Below are 18,994 nucleotides of genomic sequence, written 5' to 3'. Positions count from 1 at the left end.
GAACTCTCAGAACCGAGGTGACGCATAACGTTTTATGATACTAATGCAAATTATGACAAAGTTATTAATAAAAATGAATTAAACAATTTACGAAGCAGAGTACAAATTAATTAAGTAGCTGCATCTTCAGCAGAGCTCATAGAAACAAAATTAAAAACAGAGTGAATTTTTCTGGGTTTAAATCTCTACTGCATACTGACTGTCTTAAACAACTATGGACTATGAACTCTATAGACCATAAAGATCACCTTTCTTCTAGTAAATGTTTCCTTAACTATTTGAAATCAGTATCTACCGTAAAACCTTCAAGTTATTATGGACACCTCGCCTTTATAATCCAGAATCTAATGTAAACATTGTCTATCTGCTGCTATACAAATTCTCTATAAGTTCCCTCTCTGCTTTCAAGACAGTGAAACCATTAGTTATCAATCTGATCTAGTAATTGTTATTCACATTTAAAAGGCTTAACTCACAACCGCTATATAAATACAAACTCTTGTATCTCGTTGTAAAATAAGGTTTGTCTATTTTTATGTATCAGGAAGTTACTTCAGTCAATGTAGGAACTAACACGAATGTCTCATTTGTGTCTGGGTAAATAAATTAGAGTAGACATATATACAAATTCTTGTTTCGATGTAGTCCTAAAAACTACCATAATAATTAATCTTTACTCCTTAATATGAATTATAAAATTAATCTACCACATTTTATTCTTCACAATCATTAAAAAATGTATGGCACAGACGGACACACACACACACACACACACACACACACACAGTAATTCCACTGGTTTACTCAACAGCTCAGCAATTCTACTGCTACTGGGATTAATAAAACCTCTAAAAACACAAACAAATTAATATTTGATGGCAGCAAACACATCAGAACAGATTTCTTCCATGTAAATATTTTCACTGGCCAAGATAAAATGACGTTTTGGGGGCTCCAGACTGTCAGTTTATAAACTGGCCAAAATTTGTAGAATGGATTCTCACTGCCAGTGACTAAATATCTTAACTGTCTGTAAAGCACAATTCAACACTGAAATGTAAATAAGATTTGAAATTAATTTCTGATGCCATTGTATACCGACAATTACTTTAAAGCTTCTATGTCTATCCAGACAAGTTTGAATTCAAACAAATCTATCTGGTTCAATCTAAACTGAATTACTGGGAAAGATAGCACAGTGATTAGCAAACTGCTCTTGAATTAGGCAGAAGCACGCTTCAAATCTTCATTTGTGCAATCTCTGCAGTTTTCTTCAACTGATTACAGCAAATGTCACCAGGATAGTTCCCTTGAAAAATAAACAGCCGATTTCTTTCACCACACTTGTCGTATGCAAGCTTCAGTCCATCTCTAATGGGCTCATCATCAGCATGACTTTAAATCCCAATTTTTCATTCATATGTTCAAAACTGAATTAACAGACTATTTCCTTATTATACAGTATTACATTGTATACTGTCAGGTTTCAAGTAAGGCTTAGAGATGACACTGATACATCAAATATCCTTTCTACATTTTTCAGAATAAACTTCTGCCAGCCGCCTTTCCTCCATAATGTGATTTCAATGCCTCTTTACTTTCTCATTCATACCCATTGGAACAACCCATAGAAAAATGTCAGTATTATTTTTATATATCCAATTACATTACATTGTTTCTTTGTTATATTGGTCCAAGTGGCCATCATTCTTTCTTATGTAACCCTCTTGTCAGTTTTGTTGTTGTTTGTTTCATTCAAATTGTCATCTGTTTTCTACTATGTGTACTAATCCATTTGTTTATTCATCTGCATCACCAAGATTAATCAACACTTTGCACTTACATCTTTTCCAGCACTGATTTCTGTTCATGCAGATAGGTGCATTTTTATTTGCATATACAATTCCATTGTTATTTACAAATTTGCCTTTAACAATTTACGGTTCACTAAACTGTAGGACTTTCTCCTGAGCATCTTTCGCCAATTTATTCGCAAATTTGACAGCTATTTTCTTTTCCATCCTCCATTTATTTTCTTTTTATGTAGTTCTTTCACATTTTTGTGTATTTGTTTTTTGTCAAACCACTCTGACCAACTTTTACTGCCCTCTCCTACATTACTTTAATTGCCTAGCTATGTACTTGACATTTTGTTCTAGAACATTCTATCTCTCTGTTTATCCAGTTTTTAAACTTTTGTCTCTTTTCACAACTTTCCCAACAGATTTTTTTCTTTTCCAATCTTCTTCTTCTTGCCTCTCCCCCCCCCCCCCCCCCCTCCCTCCCATGTTATATAGACCAATTTTCTGGTGAGAAAGTCTTGCGCACTCATTACCTCTAATAACCATTGTCTGCTCTCACAATTTTTGTACAATTTTTCTGATTTTTTCCAATTTTTTTCCTTGCTTTTCTTCCATTTTTGTACCTTTTATCCACCCTCTGCTTTCCTGTTTTGCCACTCCCACGATTTCTAACACTACAAAATGTCCTTCCTCTCTTGCCATGATGAATCCCATCTTTTTTTTCACTATCAAAACTTTGGTCCCACATTCTGTTTATTGAAACCTTCTTGTCCCTTGGAGTTATTTCAAATGACTAACATTGAAAGTCCCTGTTTCTAGAGGTAATCCTAACCTGCACCAGGCTCTTTTACAGTTTCAAACTCAGCAATCTCTTGCCCTTAGCCAACTAATCTGTACATATATGCCTCATCAGGCAATTTCCACTCCACCAGACTTCTCCCTTTACAAAATCCTGCAGTTGTCTACCCTTCATGTTTCCTTGGATGGTATCATCCTTCAAGCCAACTTCAAACTGCAACAACATGCCAGACTTAATCTCAAAAAGCTCTCCCACCTTCTCCTAAACCACCTGAACAGTGGTGTTCCTCTTCCTGTCTCTCTGCAGCTCCCTAAACAGCCACACCATCAACGACCACTCCTCTCCTGCAAACTGAGTAAATCTAACCATAACATCCCACAGTCTTCACCAGTGCATCCCAGACCAGAGAATTCATAATTACAAGAACCAGTCACAATAGCAGTGCCCTCAACGTCTTGTCTAAAGCACTCTCACCTCCTGGATTATCTGTGTTACCCAAGGGTCTCACTTTCAGCCACAACCTGCAGTTGGCCATGTGGCTTTGGTGAAGGACCTACTTTCCTTCACAAGTACTGTCAACTGGAAATATCACTTTGCAACCCAATCCCGAAACCTTTCAGCAGCAGATGTGACACTAAACCCTGCCTTGAACAGTTCCAACCACAATCCAAACTTGATCCATCACCACTACCTTAAAACCATCCCTTACAAACATTCCTCACATCCAGCATTGCTTCACAACCCTTCCTCAGGTCCCTACAACAAGACCCCAACCTGTCCTCTGCAAAACTCCAAGCTATAAGTTTCCTAAAAGCTCATGACTCCATTGTTATGCTCCCAGCAGACAAAGGATCTACCACTGTGGTACTTGACTGAAAGGAGTATATTACTGAAGGTCTGCGCCAGCTGTTTGACACCTCTACATACAGTGTCTGCCATCAAGGTCTCATCCCTGTGAGTCAAACTGACCTGCAGTCCTACCTTACACCTCAGACCCTTCACATGGAGTAACACCTCAATTCATAGAACTTCTCACCCCATCCAAACCACCCACCCCCAAATTTTTCCTCCTTCCTAAGGTCTACAGGCCCAATCATTGTGGCCATCCTATATTTGCTGGCTTCAAAGCACCCACTAAATATGCATCTGCCTTAGCTGACCAGCACATGCAATTCATACTACAAAGATTTCCCTCCCATATCAAAGACATCAACTATTTTATTGACTGTCTGATATCCATGATCATACCACTCCAACCACACACCTTGTTTGTCAGCACTGACACCACTACCTCTATACCAACATCCCCCTGTACAAGGTCTGTCTGCTGCTGAACATTTCCTCAGTCAGCACCCACCTGATTTTAAACCTATGACATCCTTCCTACTCACCTTAATCACGTTTATACTTACCAACAACTACTTCACCTTTGAGGTGCAGACATACAAACAGATCAGGGGTACAGCCATAGGAACCAGGATGGTCCATCCTACGCCAACCTTTTCATGGGGCACTTGAAGGGGGCTTTCCTGGGATCCATAAGTCTTCAGCCCCTGGTTTGATTGAGATACATTGATGACATGTTTATCATGTGAACTAATGGTGAGGCTGAGCTGTTGAAATTCCTGGAATCTCTAAATACCCTCTCTCAATTAAATTCAATTACAATTTCACATGGTCCTATTACAAATCCCATGCCACTTTCCTCGATGTTCATCTTGTCATCACAGAAGGCTAGCTACACACTTCTGTCCACATCAAACGTACTAACAGACAGTATTTACATTTTGGCAGCTGCCACCTTTTCCAAGTCAAATATTCTCTCCCACACAGTCTTGGCATGTTAGGCAAACATATTTCTTTGGATACAGAATCTTTACAACAATGCACCAACATTCTCACCCCAGCCTTCACTAGATGTAATTATGCCACCAGCCTAGTACAAAGCAGATTTCCTGTACCATCACATACAATCCTGGAACAGCTGATCCCTTCAAAAAACAATTTCGGAACACACCACTGGTCACTCAGTATCACCCTGTTATTAATCAGCTACTTCAACAAGACCATGACTTTCTAAAATCATGCCCTGAAATGAGATCCATTCTGTCTTGAGATTTTGCCCACCACACCTAGAATAGTTTTCCATCGCCCTTCTTGTCACACCCTATGCTCCTTCCACATCCATGTCCCTATCCTATGGCTCCTATGCCTTCAACCGTCCCCACTGCAAGACTTGCGCTATGCACCCCCCCCCCCCCCCCTTGCTACCACATATACCAGCCCTGTAACTGGCAATATACATATATCAAAGGGAGAGCCACGTGTGAAATGACACATGCAATATACCAGCTATTAGGTGAACACTTTTCAGCCTTTTACAATCAGTTAGGATGAAATGACATAGGCAAAGGATGTATACTGTTGCAGAGCATACTCTACAACATGTCAGTCGTGACCTCACTGCTCGTTTCATCACAGGTGCCATTTAGATTTCTCCCCCAGACACCAGTTTCTCAGAACTCCGCAGGTGGGAAATAGTACTATAACACGTCCTTGCTTCTCACCACCCACTTCGCCTTAATTTATGTTAATTTTTCCTATTTTAGCATTTCTTCACTGTAACTACTCATTTCTTCAATCTATTTTAGTTTTCTGCACCTTTCATTTTATTACCTGCCTATTTTTCACCATCACACTCCCATCTCTGTTACATACAATGCACTTAGCTTCTCACTCTTACTAACTCACACAGTGTTTTAGCAGTAATCTCTGTCTTACATATTACCTTGTCTTCCACTTTTAAGCTTCCAGGTTTTCAAATCTCATCCAGTCTGGTCCCCAACAGTCAGTCTCTCCTACTCATCCTGTCCAATAAGTCTCCCCTGAACTGCAATTCTGAGGGATTTTTCTTAAATCCACCCCTTTACCTAGACCTCTCCAGTCCTTTTTCCTCACTCGTCTTCCTTTGTCTTCAACTCTACTGCCTGAAGATGGAGTCACTGGCTTGTAAAGCTTGGCTAATTTCAACCTTTTTTTTATACATGTTCCCCTGCCACTTGGCAAGTAGATTTTTTATTTATCCAATTACATAATATTATTAAAAGGATAGATTGCTACTCACCTTATAACAGAGATGTTAAATTGCAGTTAGGCAAAACAAAAAGATTGCTAAACAAGTAAGCTTTCAGCCAAAAAGCCTTCTTCTGGATTAGACAACATACACACACACACACACACACACACACACACACACACACACACACACACACACACACCATCAACCATGGACCTTGACGTTGGTGGTGGTGGTGGGGAGTCCTTGTGTCTCAGCGATACAGGTAGCCATACCGTAGGTGCAACCACAATGGAGGGGTGTCTGTTGACAGGCCAGACAAATGTGTGGTTCTTGAAGAGGGGCCTTTTCAGTAGTTGCGGCGGCAACAGACTATATGATTGACCAATCTGGCCTTGTATCATTAACCAAAACGACCTTGCTGTGCTGCACTGTGAATGGCTGAAAGCAGAGCAAACTACAGCCGTAATTTGCATGCAGCTTTATTGTATGGTTCAATGCTGATGGTGTTCTCTTGGGTAAAACATTCTGGAGGTAAAAGAGTCCCTCATTTGGATCTCCAGGTAGGGACTACTCAGGAGGACTTCATTATCAGGAGAAACAAAACTGGCGTTCTACAGATCAGAATGTGGAATGTCAGATCCCTTAATCAGGCATGTATGTTAGAAAATTTAAAAAGGGAAATGGATAGGTTAAAGTTAGATATAGTGGGAATTGGTGAAGTTCGGTGGCAGGAGGAACAAGACTTCTGCTCATGTGAATACAGGGTTATAAATACAAAATAAAATAGGGGTAATGCTGGAGTTTGTCACAAGTGACTGGAGTTCGATAGTAGGAAAAGGAGGAGACGGAAACGTAGTAGGTAAATATGGAATGGGGGGTAAGAAATGAAAGAGGAAGCTGCCTGGAAGAATTCTGCACAGAGCATAACTTAATCATAGCTAACACTTGGTTCAAGAATCATGAAAGAAGGTCGTGTACATGAAAGAGGCCTGGAGATACTGGAAGGCTTCAGATAGATTATATAATAGTAAGACAGAGGTTTAGGAACCAGGTTTTAAATTGTAAGACATTTCCAGGGGCTGATGTGGACTCTGACCACTATCTATTAGTTATGAACTGTAGATTAAAACTGAAAAAAACTGCAAAAAGGTGGGAATTTGAGGAGATGGGACCTGGATAAACTGAAAGAACCAGAGGTTGTAGAGAGCTTCAGGGAGAGCATTAGGGAACAATTGACAAGATTGGGGGAAAGAAATACAGTAGAAGAAGAATGTGTAGTTTTGAGAGATGAAATTGTGAAGGTAGCAGAGGATCAAGTAGGTAAAAAGACGAGGGCTAGTAGAAATCCTTGGATAACAGAAGAGATATTGAATTTAATTGACGAAAGGAGAAAATATAAAAATGTAGTAAATTACCAGGCAAAAATGAATACCAACGTCTCAGAAATGAGATTGACAGGAAGTGCAAAATGGCTAAACAGGGATGGCTAGAGGACAAATGTAAGGATGTAGAGGCATATATCACTAGGGGTAAGATAGACACTGCCCTTTATTTTATTTTATTTTATTTTAAAAATCAGTCTACTGACTGGTTTGATGCGGCCCACCACGAATTCCTTTCCTGTGCTAACCTCTTCATCTCAGAGTAGCACTTGAAACCTACGTCCTAAATTATTTGCTTGACGTATTCCAATCTCTGTCTTCCTCTACAGATTTTGCCCTCTACAGCTCCCTCTAGTACCATGGAAGTCATTCCCTCATGTCTTAGCAGATGTCCTATCGTCCTGTCCCTTCTCCTTATCAGTGTTTTCCACATATTCCTTTCCTCTCCAATTCTACGTAGAACCTCCTCATTCCTTACCTTATCAGTCGACCTAATTTCCAACATTCGTCTATAGAACCACATCTCAAATGCTTCGATTCTCTTCTGTTCCGGTTTTCCAACAGACCATGTTTCACTACCATACAATGCTGTACTCCAGACGTACATCCTCAAAAATTTCTTCCTCAAATTAAGGCCGGTATTTGATATTAGTAGACTTCTCTTGCCCAGAAATGCCTTTTTTGCAATAGTGAGTCTGCTTTTGATGTCCTCCTTGCTCCATCCGTCATTGGTTATTTTACTGCCTAGGTAGCAGAATTCCTTAACTTCATTGACTTCGTGACCATCAGTCCTGATGATAAGTTTCTCGCTGTTCTCATTTCTAGTACTTCTCATTACCTTCGTCTTTCTCCGATTTACTCTCAAACCATACTGTGTACTCATTAGACTGTTCATTCCGTTCAGCAGATCATTTAATTCTTCTTCACTTTCACTCAGGATAGCAATGTCATCAGCGAATCGTATCATTGATATCCTTTCACCTTGTATTTTAATTCCACTCCTGAACCTTTCTTTTATTTCCATCATTGCTTACCTCTACTTTTTTCAGAATCTCGAACAGCTTGCACCATTTTATATTGTCGAACGCTTTTTCCAGGTCGACAAATCCTATGAACGTGTCTTGATTTTTCTTTAGCCTTGCTTGCATTATTAGCTGTAATGTCAGAATTGCCTCTCTCGTGCCTTTACTTTTCCTAAAGCCAAACTGATCGTCACCTAGCGCATTCTCAATTTTCTTTTCCATTCTTCTGTATATTATTCTTGTAAGCAGCTTCGATGCATGAGCTGTTAAGCTGATTGTGCGATAATTCTCGCACTTGTCAGCTCTTGCCGTCTTCGGAATTGTGTGGATGATGCTTTTCCGAAAGTCAGATGGTATGTCACCAGACTCATATATTCTACAAACCAACGTGAATAGTCATTCTATTGCCACTTCCCCTAATGATTTTAGAAATTCTGATGGAATGTTATCTATCCCTTCTGCCTTATTTGACCATAAGTCCTCCAAAGCTCTTTTAAATTTTGATTCTAATACTGGATCCCCTATCTCTTCTAAATCGACTCCTGTATCTTCTTCTATCACATCAGACAAATCTTCACCCTCATAGAGGCTTTCAATGTATTCTTTCCACCTATCTGCTCTCTCCTCTGCATTTAACAGTGGAATTCCCGTTGCACTCCTAATGTTACCACCGTTGCTTTTAATGTCACCAAAGGTTGTTTTGACTTTCCTGTATGCTGAGTCTGTCCTTCCGACAATCATACCTTTTTCGATGTCTTCACATTTTTCCTGCAGCCATTTTGTCTTAGCTTCCCTGCACTTCCTATTTATTTCATTCCTCAGTGACTTGTATTTCTGTATTCCTGATTTTCCCGGAACATGTTTGTACTTCCTCCTTTCATCAATCAACTGAAGTATTTCTTCTGTTACCCATGGTTTCTACGCAGCTACCTTCTTTGTACCTATGTTTTCATTCCCAACTTCTGTGATGGCCCTTTTTAGAGATGTCCATTCCTCTTCAACTGTGCTGCCTACTGCGCTATTCCTTATTGCTGTATCTACAGCGTTAGAGAACTTCAAACGTATCTCGTCATTCCTTAGAACTTCCGTATCCCACTTCTTAGCGTATTGATTCTTCCTGACTAATGTCTTGAACTTCAGCCTGCTCTTCATCACTACTATATTGTGATCTGAGTCTATATCTGCTCCTGGGTACGCCTTAAAATCCAGTATCTGATTTCGGAATCTCTGTCTGACCATGATGTAATCTAATTGAAATCTTCCCGTATCTCCCGGCCTTTTCCAAGTATACCTCCTCCTCTTGTGATTCTTGAACAGGGTATTCGCTATTACTAGCTGAAACTTGTTACAGAACTCAATTAGTCTTTGTCCTCTTTCATTCCTTGTCCCAAGCCCATATTCTCCTGTAACCTTTTCTTCTACTCCTTCCCCTACTACTGCATTCCAGTCACCAATGACTATTAGATTATCGTCCCCCTTTACATATCCTCATATACTTTCTCTATCTGCTCATCTTCAGCTTGCGGCGTCGGCATGTATACCTGAACTATCGTTGTCGTTATTGGTCTGCTGTCAATTTTGATTAGAACAACCCGGTCACTGAACTGTTCACAGTAGCACACCTACTGCCCTACTTTCCTATTCATAACGAATCCTACACCTGTTATACCATTTTCTGCTGCTGTTGATATTACCCGATATTCATCTGACCAGAAATCCTTGTCTTCTTCCCACTTCACTTCACTGACCTCTACTATATCTAGATTGATCCTTTGCATTTCCCTTTTCAGATTTTCTAGTTTCCCTACTACATTCAAGCTTCTGACATTCCAAGCCCCGACTCGTAGAACATTAGCCTTTCGTTGATTATTCAATCTTTTTCTCATGGTAACCTCCCCCTTGGCAGTCCTCTCACAGAGATCCGAATGGGGGACTATTCCAGAATCTTTTGCCAATGGAGAGATCATCATGACACTTCTTCAACTACAGGCAACATGTCCTGTGGATACAAGTTACGTGTCTTTAATGCAGTGGTTTCCATTGCCTTCTGCATCCTCATGTTGTTGCCTACAGGAAAATTAAGAGACCTTTGGAGAAAAGAGAAGCACTTATATGAATATCAAGATCTCAGACGGAAAACCAGTTCTGAGCAAAGTGGGAAAAGCAGAAATGTGGAAGGAGTATATAGAGGGTCTATACAAGGGCGATGACTTGGAAATATTATGGAAATGGAAAAGGTCGTAGATGAAGATGAAATGCGAGATACGACACTGCATGAAGAATTTGACAGAGCACTGAAAGACCTAAGTCAAAACAAGGCCTCGGGAGTCGACAACATTCCATTAGAACTACTGATTGCCTTGGGAGAGCCAGCCCTGGCAAAACTCTACCATCTGGTGAGCAAGATGTATGAGACTGGCGAAATACCTGCAGCCTTCAAGAAGAATGTAATAATTCCAATCCCACAGAAAGCAGGTGTTGACAAGTGGGAAAATTAATGAACTATCAGTTTAATAAGTCATGGCTGCTAAATACTAACACAAGTTCTTTACAGGCGAATGGAAAGACTGGTAGAAGCCAACTTCAGGGAAGATCAGTTTGGAACACGTGAGGCAATACTGACCCTACGACTTATCTTAGAAGACAGATTAAGGAAAGACAAACATACGTTTCTAGCATTTGTAGACTTAGAGAAAGCTTTTGACACTGTTGACTGGAATACTCTATTTCAAATTTTGAAGGTGGCAGGGGTAAAACACAGGGAGCGAAAGGCTATTTACAATTTTTACATAAACCGGATGGCAGTTATATAAGTCAAGGGGCACAAAAGAGAAGCAGTGGTTGGGAAGGGATTGAGACAGGTTATAGCCTATCCCCAATATTATTCAATCAGTACACTGGGCAAGCAGTACAGGAAACAAAAGAAAAATTTGGAGTAGGAATTAAAATCCAAGGAGAAGAAATTGAAATTTTGAGGTTTGCTGATGATGTTATAATTTAGTCAGAGACAGTGAAGGACCTGGAAGGGCAGTTGAATGGAATGGATAGTGTCTTGAAAGGAGGATATGAGATGAACATCAACAAAAGCAAAACGAGGATAATGGAATGTAGCCGAATTAAATCAGGCGATTCTGAGGGAAATAGATTAGGAAATGACATAATTGAAGCAGAAGATAAGTTTTGCTGTTTGGGGAGCAAAAAACTGATGAGGGTCAAAGTGGAGAGGATATAAAATGTAGAGGATATAAAATGTAGAGAATGTAAAATGTACACTAGCAAAGGCAATGAAAGCAATTCTGAAGAAGAGAAATTTGTTAACATCGAGTATAGATTTAAGTGTCAGGAAATCTTTTCTGTAAGAAAAATGTGGAGTGTAGCCATGTATGAAAGTGAAACATGGACGATAAATAGTTTAGACAACAAGAAAATAGAAGCTTTCAAAATTTGGTGCTACAGAAGAATGCTAAATATTACATAGGTACATCGTGTAACTAATGAGGAGGAACTGAATAGAATTGGGGAGAAGGGAAATTGTGGCTCAACTTGACTAGAAGAAGGGATGGGTTGGTACGACATGTTCTGAGGCATAAGGGATCACCAATTCAGTATTGGAGGGCAGTGTGGAGGGTAAAAATAGAAGAGGATGACCAAGAGATCAATACACTAAGCAGACTCAGAAGGATGTAGGTTGCAGTAGTTACTTGGAGATGAGGAAGCTTGCACACGATAGAGTAGCACGAAGAGCTGCATCAAACCAATCTTTGGACTGAAGCTCACAAGAACAACAACAGACACACACACACACACACACACACACACACACACACACACACACACACACACACAAGCATTCACGTGAACACAACTGACACACACATGACCATTGTCTCTGGCTGCCAAGGCCTCGACACCTCGACCGCAAGAGACAGTGGTCAGGTGTGTGTGTGTGTGTGTGTGTGTGTGTGTGTGTGTGTGTGTGTGTGTTTTGACTAATTCAGAAGCAATCTTTTTGGCCAAAAGCTTGCTTGTTTAACAGTCATTTTGTTGTGCCTGTCCACAACTCAACATCTCAACTATATGGTGAGTAGCAATCTATCTTCTCATAATACTGTTATTATCCCATCCTGGATTTTCCAGTTTTTGATTACACAGTAAAATGTGTCTTATGCTCTCAGCCAGTAGTACAATGTTCATACTGCACTTTGTAAAAAAGGGACTGGAGACTTGAGAGGACATGTTTGCAAATTAACAGTTGACTTGAAACTAGAGCCCAGCTTTCCCCATTATCATGAGCTCTATGAAAATCATTGCTAGAGGTTTTTGTAAATAGAAGCAACAATTTAGTTTAATCAGTCAGGTAATTTTAATCTGTTTAACCAACACTCATGTAGAGACTCCAAGATGTCTTTGGTTCTTGGCATCCTGATCTATTTTGCTCTACTGCCATCCATCCTCTCACTTTTTATTTATAATATCCAATCACTCTCTTTCTCCATTCTTTTCTTTTTGATACTTTCTGCTTTCTCTTACATTCTGTTGTTGTTACTAACACATTAAAATCATTTGATGATGATATGATACTAAGTCGAAACCATCCATGATACCACTTGTGTGTCCAGAGGATGAAATACATAATAAAAATAAAAATTACAAGATGGTCACCATGTTCCCCAAAAGTAAGCCTGTGTAATGTTCTACGTGTTTTCATGCCTATGTGCTCCTCAACATAAGGGTAGTCTATAATCATGGGTCCACTGCATACACCCAAGATTTTCTGTTATCTTTATATTTTTTCCCCCTGTTGCTGTAGTTCAACTTTTCTTAAATCCTTAGACTTCAAATAAATTTTCTTAAAGCAACTGTCTGTGATATTACTGAATACTGCCTGTGTCTCTTTCAGAATACTGGTGATACTTTCAGATCTTCAGCCTTTTAAATTTGACTTTGTCAGCAAATAGTACTTAATAACTTTTTTTTGCCATACTCACCCAGATACGTATCATAGCCACTTGTGTGTACTGTTTGAAACTTATGTATATAAAATGGTTTGATCCTGGAGTGAATGGTGCCAACCATAGGTGCATATCATCATGTGTTCTATTAACACCATCGAGCAAATTTGTAACGACACGTGGATCCTTACCATATTCTGGGAGAATGTTTATGTCAGCAGGATCTGCCGATATCTACAATGGAGAAAAGTAAAAGATTAGAAAAAATTCATTATGCACGCTACTACATTAACTAATAACAGTTCAATAATTTGTTTGCAGTTTTTAAGAAATACATTCAACATGGAAGAACAATAAATTGATATCCTACTCACTTAAAATTACTACTGATACTTCACATGACTCAAAATCTTAAGAATCACACATTGTAGAACTAAGTTGTGCAGTTATTGAAGGGCTGAGCAGCATCCATACCAATCGACAAGGGTGGGATGATGATTTATTAATAACAGATGTGACAACTTGGTTTGTGATAAACATATGTCAATCACAATTAATATAGACTAACTGAACTTTTGTTCATGGGTATGAGGCAACATGTTAATTCTATGAGTCGAAATTAATCAAACTTAATTTTAATAACAGCCTTAAATTGAATTTAGATCAATGTAGAAACATTGACAACTAATAGTTTCAAGAAGTCCTTGCACGCCAAAAGTCTGATTCCCTTGAAACAATGCAAGAATTTACTAAAGATAACTGTAACTCTTAACTGAATTATCACCTTATATAATAATAATAAATATAGTTACAATAACTATACGAAATATATAATCAGGGTATGGTGGAAACCGTTTTCTATTTCAGTCATATATTTCAAAAAAACATATGATAACATCAATATTGTGAAAAGGAAAGCTGCTACTAACCATACAGTGGAGATGCTGAGTCACAGATAGGAACAACCAAAACACTGTCACAAATATAGCTTTCGGCCAGCGAAGCCTTCATCAAAATCAGACAACAAACACACACATACACACTCACGCAAATGCAACACACACACACACACACGTGACTGCAGTCTCAGGCAACTGAAGCCACACTGTGAGTCGCAGCACCAATGCATGATGGGAGTGTCAGTCGGGTGTGGGTAAGGAGGAGGCTGATGTACAGAGGTGCGGAGAGAGAGGGAAAGTGGGGTAGGGGTGCTGGACAGTGATATGCTGTTGGGGAGCGCGCAGGGGTGAGGTGGAAAGAGGTTAGGGCAGCTATGTACAGTCGGGAGATTAGATGAAGGGCAGCGAAGAGGTGGGGAAGGATAGTGGAAAAGGAGAGAAGTAAAAAGACTGAGTGCGGTGGAGAATGAGGGCTGTGTAGTGCTGGAATGGAAACAGAGAGGGGGCTGAATGGGAGAGGACAGTTGACTAATGAAGGTTGAGGACAGGAGTGTTATGGGAATATAGGATATATTGCAGGGAAAGTTCCCACATGTGCAATTCAGAAAAGCTGGTGTTGGTCGGAAGGAGTTGACTATGCTACAAATATAGCACCATTCTCATCCGTCATCTATCAGAAATCATTGAAACGGTGGAAAGTTCCATGGGACTGGAAGAAGGCTCAGGTCATAGCAATCTATAAAAAGAGTAGAAAATCGGATGCACATAATTACCGGCCAATTTCACTGACATCAATTTGTTGTAGAATCATGGAACATATTTTGTGTTCAGACGTAACGACCTTTCTAGACTCTGAGAAGCTCATCTGCAGAGACCAGCATGGATTTAGGAAACAGAGGTCATGCGAGACACAGCTGACCCTCTTTGTGAATGATATACAACAGGCTCTAGATACCGGCTCCCAGGTTGATGCCATATTTCTCGACTTTCGAAAGGCATTCAACTCAGTTCTGCACTGTCACTTGCTACAAAATGTGCGCGTTTATGGTCTATCCAATGACATATGCGGTTGGATAGAAAGTTTTCTAAGAGACAGGAAGCATCATGTCATCCTGAATGGGGTAACTTCAAAAGAAACAAGAGTAACATCAGGTGTACCCCAGGGCAGCGTAATAGGTCCACTGCTTTTTACGATTTACATAAACGATCTGGTTGATGGTACTGACAGCGGCCTTAGACTGTTTGCTGACGATGCTGTAGTCTACAGAAAAGTATTATCAAACGAAAGTTGTCAACAAATCAATGAGGATTTGCAGAAAATAAATGTGTGGTGTAATGACTGGCAGTTATCTCTCAATATTAGTAAGTTTAACCAACTGTGCATAACAAGGCAAAAATCCCCATTAATGTATGAGTACAAAATAAATGATCAGTCTTTGGAAGATGTAACATGAGTCAAATATCTGGGTGTGACTATTCAAAATGATCTCAAAAGGAATGATCAGATTACACAAGTAACGGGTAAGGCGAACTCTAGATTGCAGTTTATTGGTAGAATCCTGAAGCAATGCAGTTCTTCAATGAAGGAAATAGCTTACAATACGTTAGTTCGTCCAGTCTTGGAGTATTGTTCATCTGTATGGGACCCTTACCATTTGGGTCTGATTCAAGAGATTGAGAAGGTCCAAAGAAGAGTGGAAAGATTCGTGACTGGTACATTTAGCCATCATGAGAGTCTTACAAACCTCATAGCAATTTTGAAGTGGGACACACTTGCAGATAGAAGACGCGCTAAACAGAAGGGGCTGCTCACTAAATTCCGAAATGCAATCTTCACCGAGGACGTAGAGTATATATTATTACCACCAACTTTCAAATCACACAATGATCATCATTCAAAGATACGGAAAATAAGAGCTTGTACTGAAGTGTTCAGACAGTTGTTTTTCCCTCACGTGATCCACAAGTGGGACAGAGGGGAGGGGGGGGGGGGGGGAAATATGACTTTGGCGCTAATTGTGCCTTTACACCGCTTGGTGGCTAGCGGAGAATATATGTAGATGTAAGTGTAGAAGGAGCCATACGGAAAAGACTGTGAAGCAGTCACTGAATGAAAGATTCATGTTTGGCAGCATGCTCAGCAACAGGGTTCTCCACTTGTTTCTGGGTCACAGTTTGTCACTGGCCATTCATGTGGACAGACAGCTTGTTGGTTGTCATGCCCACATAGAATGCACCACGGTGGTTGCAGCTTACCTTGTAGATCACAAGACTGGTTTCACAGGTAGCACTGCCTTTGATGGGATAGGTGATGTTTGTGACCAAACTGGAGTAGGTGGTGGTAGGAGGATTATGGGACAGGTCTTGCACCTAGGACTATTACAGGGGTAAAGGATTGGGCGAGTATATTGTGAAGGTTTGGTGTACAGTGGAATACCACTGTGGGAGGGGTGGGAAGGATAGTGGGCAGGACATTTCTCATTTCAGGGCATGCCGAGAAGTAGTTGAAACCCTGGCAGAGAATGTAATTCAGTTGCTCCAGTCCTGGGTGGTACTGAGTTTAGAGCAGAATGCTCCTCTGTAGCCAGACAGTGGGACTTTCTGAGGTGGTGGGAGACTGGAAAGATAAGGCACAGCTGGAAAGATAAGGCACAGGAGATTTGTTTTTTTACAAGGTTGGGAGGATAATTACAGTTTGCGAAGGCTTCAGTGAGACCCTCAGTACATTTCAAGAGGGACCGCTCATCACTGCAGATGCAACAACCATGGATGGCTAGGCTGTATGGAAGAGACTTCCTAGTATGGAATGTGTGGCAACTGTCAAAGTGGAGGTATTGCGGGTGGTTAGTAAGTTTTGATATGGATGGAGGTACTGATGTAGCCATCTTTGGGGTGGAGGTCAACATCTAGGAAGGTAGCTTGTTGGATTGATTAGGACTAGGTGAAGCAAATGGAGGAGAAGTTGTTGAGGTTCTGGAGGAATGTGGGCAAGGTTGTCCAAACCTCGATCCAAATCACAAAGATGTCATCAATGAATCTGAACCAAATGAAGGGTTTAGGATTCTGGGTGTTGAGAAAGAATTCAGCTATATGGCCCTTGAATAGGTTGTTCTAGGATGGTGCCATGTGGGTGCATATAGCCACACCCTGGATTTGTTTGTAGGCAATGCGTTCAAAGGAAAAGTAATTGTGGGTGACGATATAGTTGGACTTGCTCATGGTCTGTGTTATTTACATAATTTTTCGCATTTTTTCCACCACCATGGATTCTTGTTCCTTCCATCTGCATCAATACAGAAAAGTTTCCTCATCCCTAGGCAGAATCCAGTTCCATATACTGTTCCTGCATTGGTGCTTGGCTCATGAAATTCCCCCAGATGGCCTTACCATCAAATTACCCACCTCCGGTTGTCACCCCTTCTTCCACAATGACCTCCACCTGCTCAGATTCCACCAATCCTTAGCCCTCACCAGCATAGTCTTGCAAAACCATATCAACCAAGTCCAAACCTCTTTGCAGTAGATTCTCTCCATCCACAAAACTCTCCTGCTATGCAATCCCACAGTCGTGGAACCCATATAACACATACTGAAACTCTTTCCCTCCAGGAACTAGAGCAACATGCAAATGCCACCTCAAAAATTCCTCCACCCTACTCACTTCCATCTCCCGCTTTGGAGTACCACTGTCCATCCACTCTACAACATCCTCCAAACCTCCTCCATGTACTCTCATAACTGACAAACCCTTTCTTGCAGACCTACTACATTTACCCCACTCTACAAAACTCCCTCCCACCACCACTCAGAATCCAGAACCTAAATAGACCTGGCAGGTGGCAGTTGACACTAAATAACGAAAAGCGTGAGATGATCCACATGAGTTCCAAAAGAAATCCGTTGGAATTCGATTTCTCAATAAATAGTACAATTTTCAAGGCTGTCAATTCAACTAAGTACCTGGGTGTTAAAATTATGAACAACTTCAGTTGGAAAGACCACATAGATAATATTGTGGGGAAGGCGAACCAAAGGTTGTGTTTCATTGGCAGGACACTTAGAAGATGCAACAAGTCCACTAAAGAGACAGCTTACACTACACTCGTTCGTCCTCTGTTAGAATATTGCTGCACGGTGTGGGATCCTTACCAGGTAGGATTGACGGAGGACATCGAAAGGGTGCAAAAAAGGGCAGCTCGTTTTGTATTATCACGTAATAGGGGAGAGAGTGTGGCAGATATGATACGCGAGTTGGGATGGAAGTCATTAAAGCAAAGACGTTTTCCATCGCGGCGAGATCTATTTACGAAATTTCAGTCACCAAATTTCTTTTCCGAATGCGAAAATATTTTGTTGAGCCCAACCTACATAGGTAGGAATGATCATCAAAATAAAATAAGAGAAATCAGAGCTCGAACAGAAAGGTTTAGGTGTTCGTTTTTCCTGCACGCTGTTCGGGAGTGGAATGGTAGGGAGATAGTATGATTGTGGTTCGATGAACCCTCTGCCAAGCACTTAAATCTGAATTGCAGGGTAATGATGTAGATGTAGATGACCCTTTCCTCCAGAAGCCTTAGCCGCACAGAAATTCAGTCCTTTCCAGAGGCCTCACCTTTTGCCCCAATCCCAAATTCAAGCATGCAGCCTTGTCCTACCAATCAGACTCAACCAAAGACCAATGTTGAACCCTGCCTAACTCAGTTCACTCCTCCATCCAACTGTGATCCGTCCCCACTGCCCCCAAATCACCCCTTGTTAAATTTACCACAATTTCTTAACCTCAAACCTTGCATCACCATCATTCTGCAAATCCTTCAACGTGCAAACTAACTTTGCTGCCACAGAAAGAACCCCAGTCCACCTTATAAAAACTAATCTCGACCCTATAATCACACCTGCGGATAAAGGCTCCACCACTGTTGTTTTCAACCGCAAGGATTATCTGGTAGAAGGACGCCGCCAGTTGTCAAATACATCCATTTAAAAACCTTGCCACACTGATCCCATTCCAGAAATCCAGCTGTATCTCCAGTCACTTCTCAAATCCTTACTCCCAACC

At 40.6% G+C, this 18,994-nt stretch overlaps 1 protein-coding gene across 1 annotated transcript in view; it reads right to left on the bottom strand.

The window, feature by feature from the left end:
- Nucleotides 1-18,994, bottom strand: part of LOC126281215 (katanin-interacting protein-like) — a 288,539-nt gene that overhangs the window by 189,493 nt on the left and 80,052 nt on the right. The window contains exon 5 of the mRNA XM_049979962.1: nt 13,073-13,270. Coding sequence (XP_049835919.1) covers nt 13,073-13,270 — 198 coding nt within the window. The remainder of the gene's footprint in view (nt 1-13,072; nt 13,271-18,994) is intronic.

Source organism: Schistocerca gregaria, chromosome 7, assembly GCF_023897955.1.
Source record: "Schistocerca gregaria isolate iqSchGreg1 chromosome 7, iqSchGreg1.2, whole genome shotgun sequence".
NCBI classification, from domain to species: Eukaryota; Metazoa; Arthropoda; class Insecta; order Orthoptera; family Acrididae; genus Schistocerca; species Schistocerca gregaria.
This window is presented reverse-complemented; position numbering and strand designations above follow the sequence as displayed.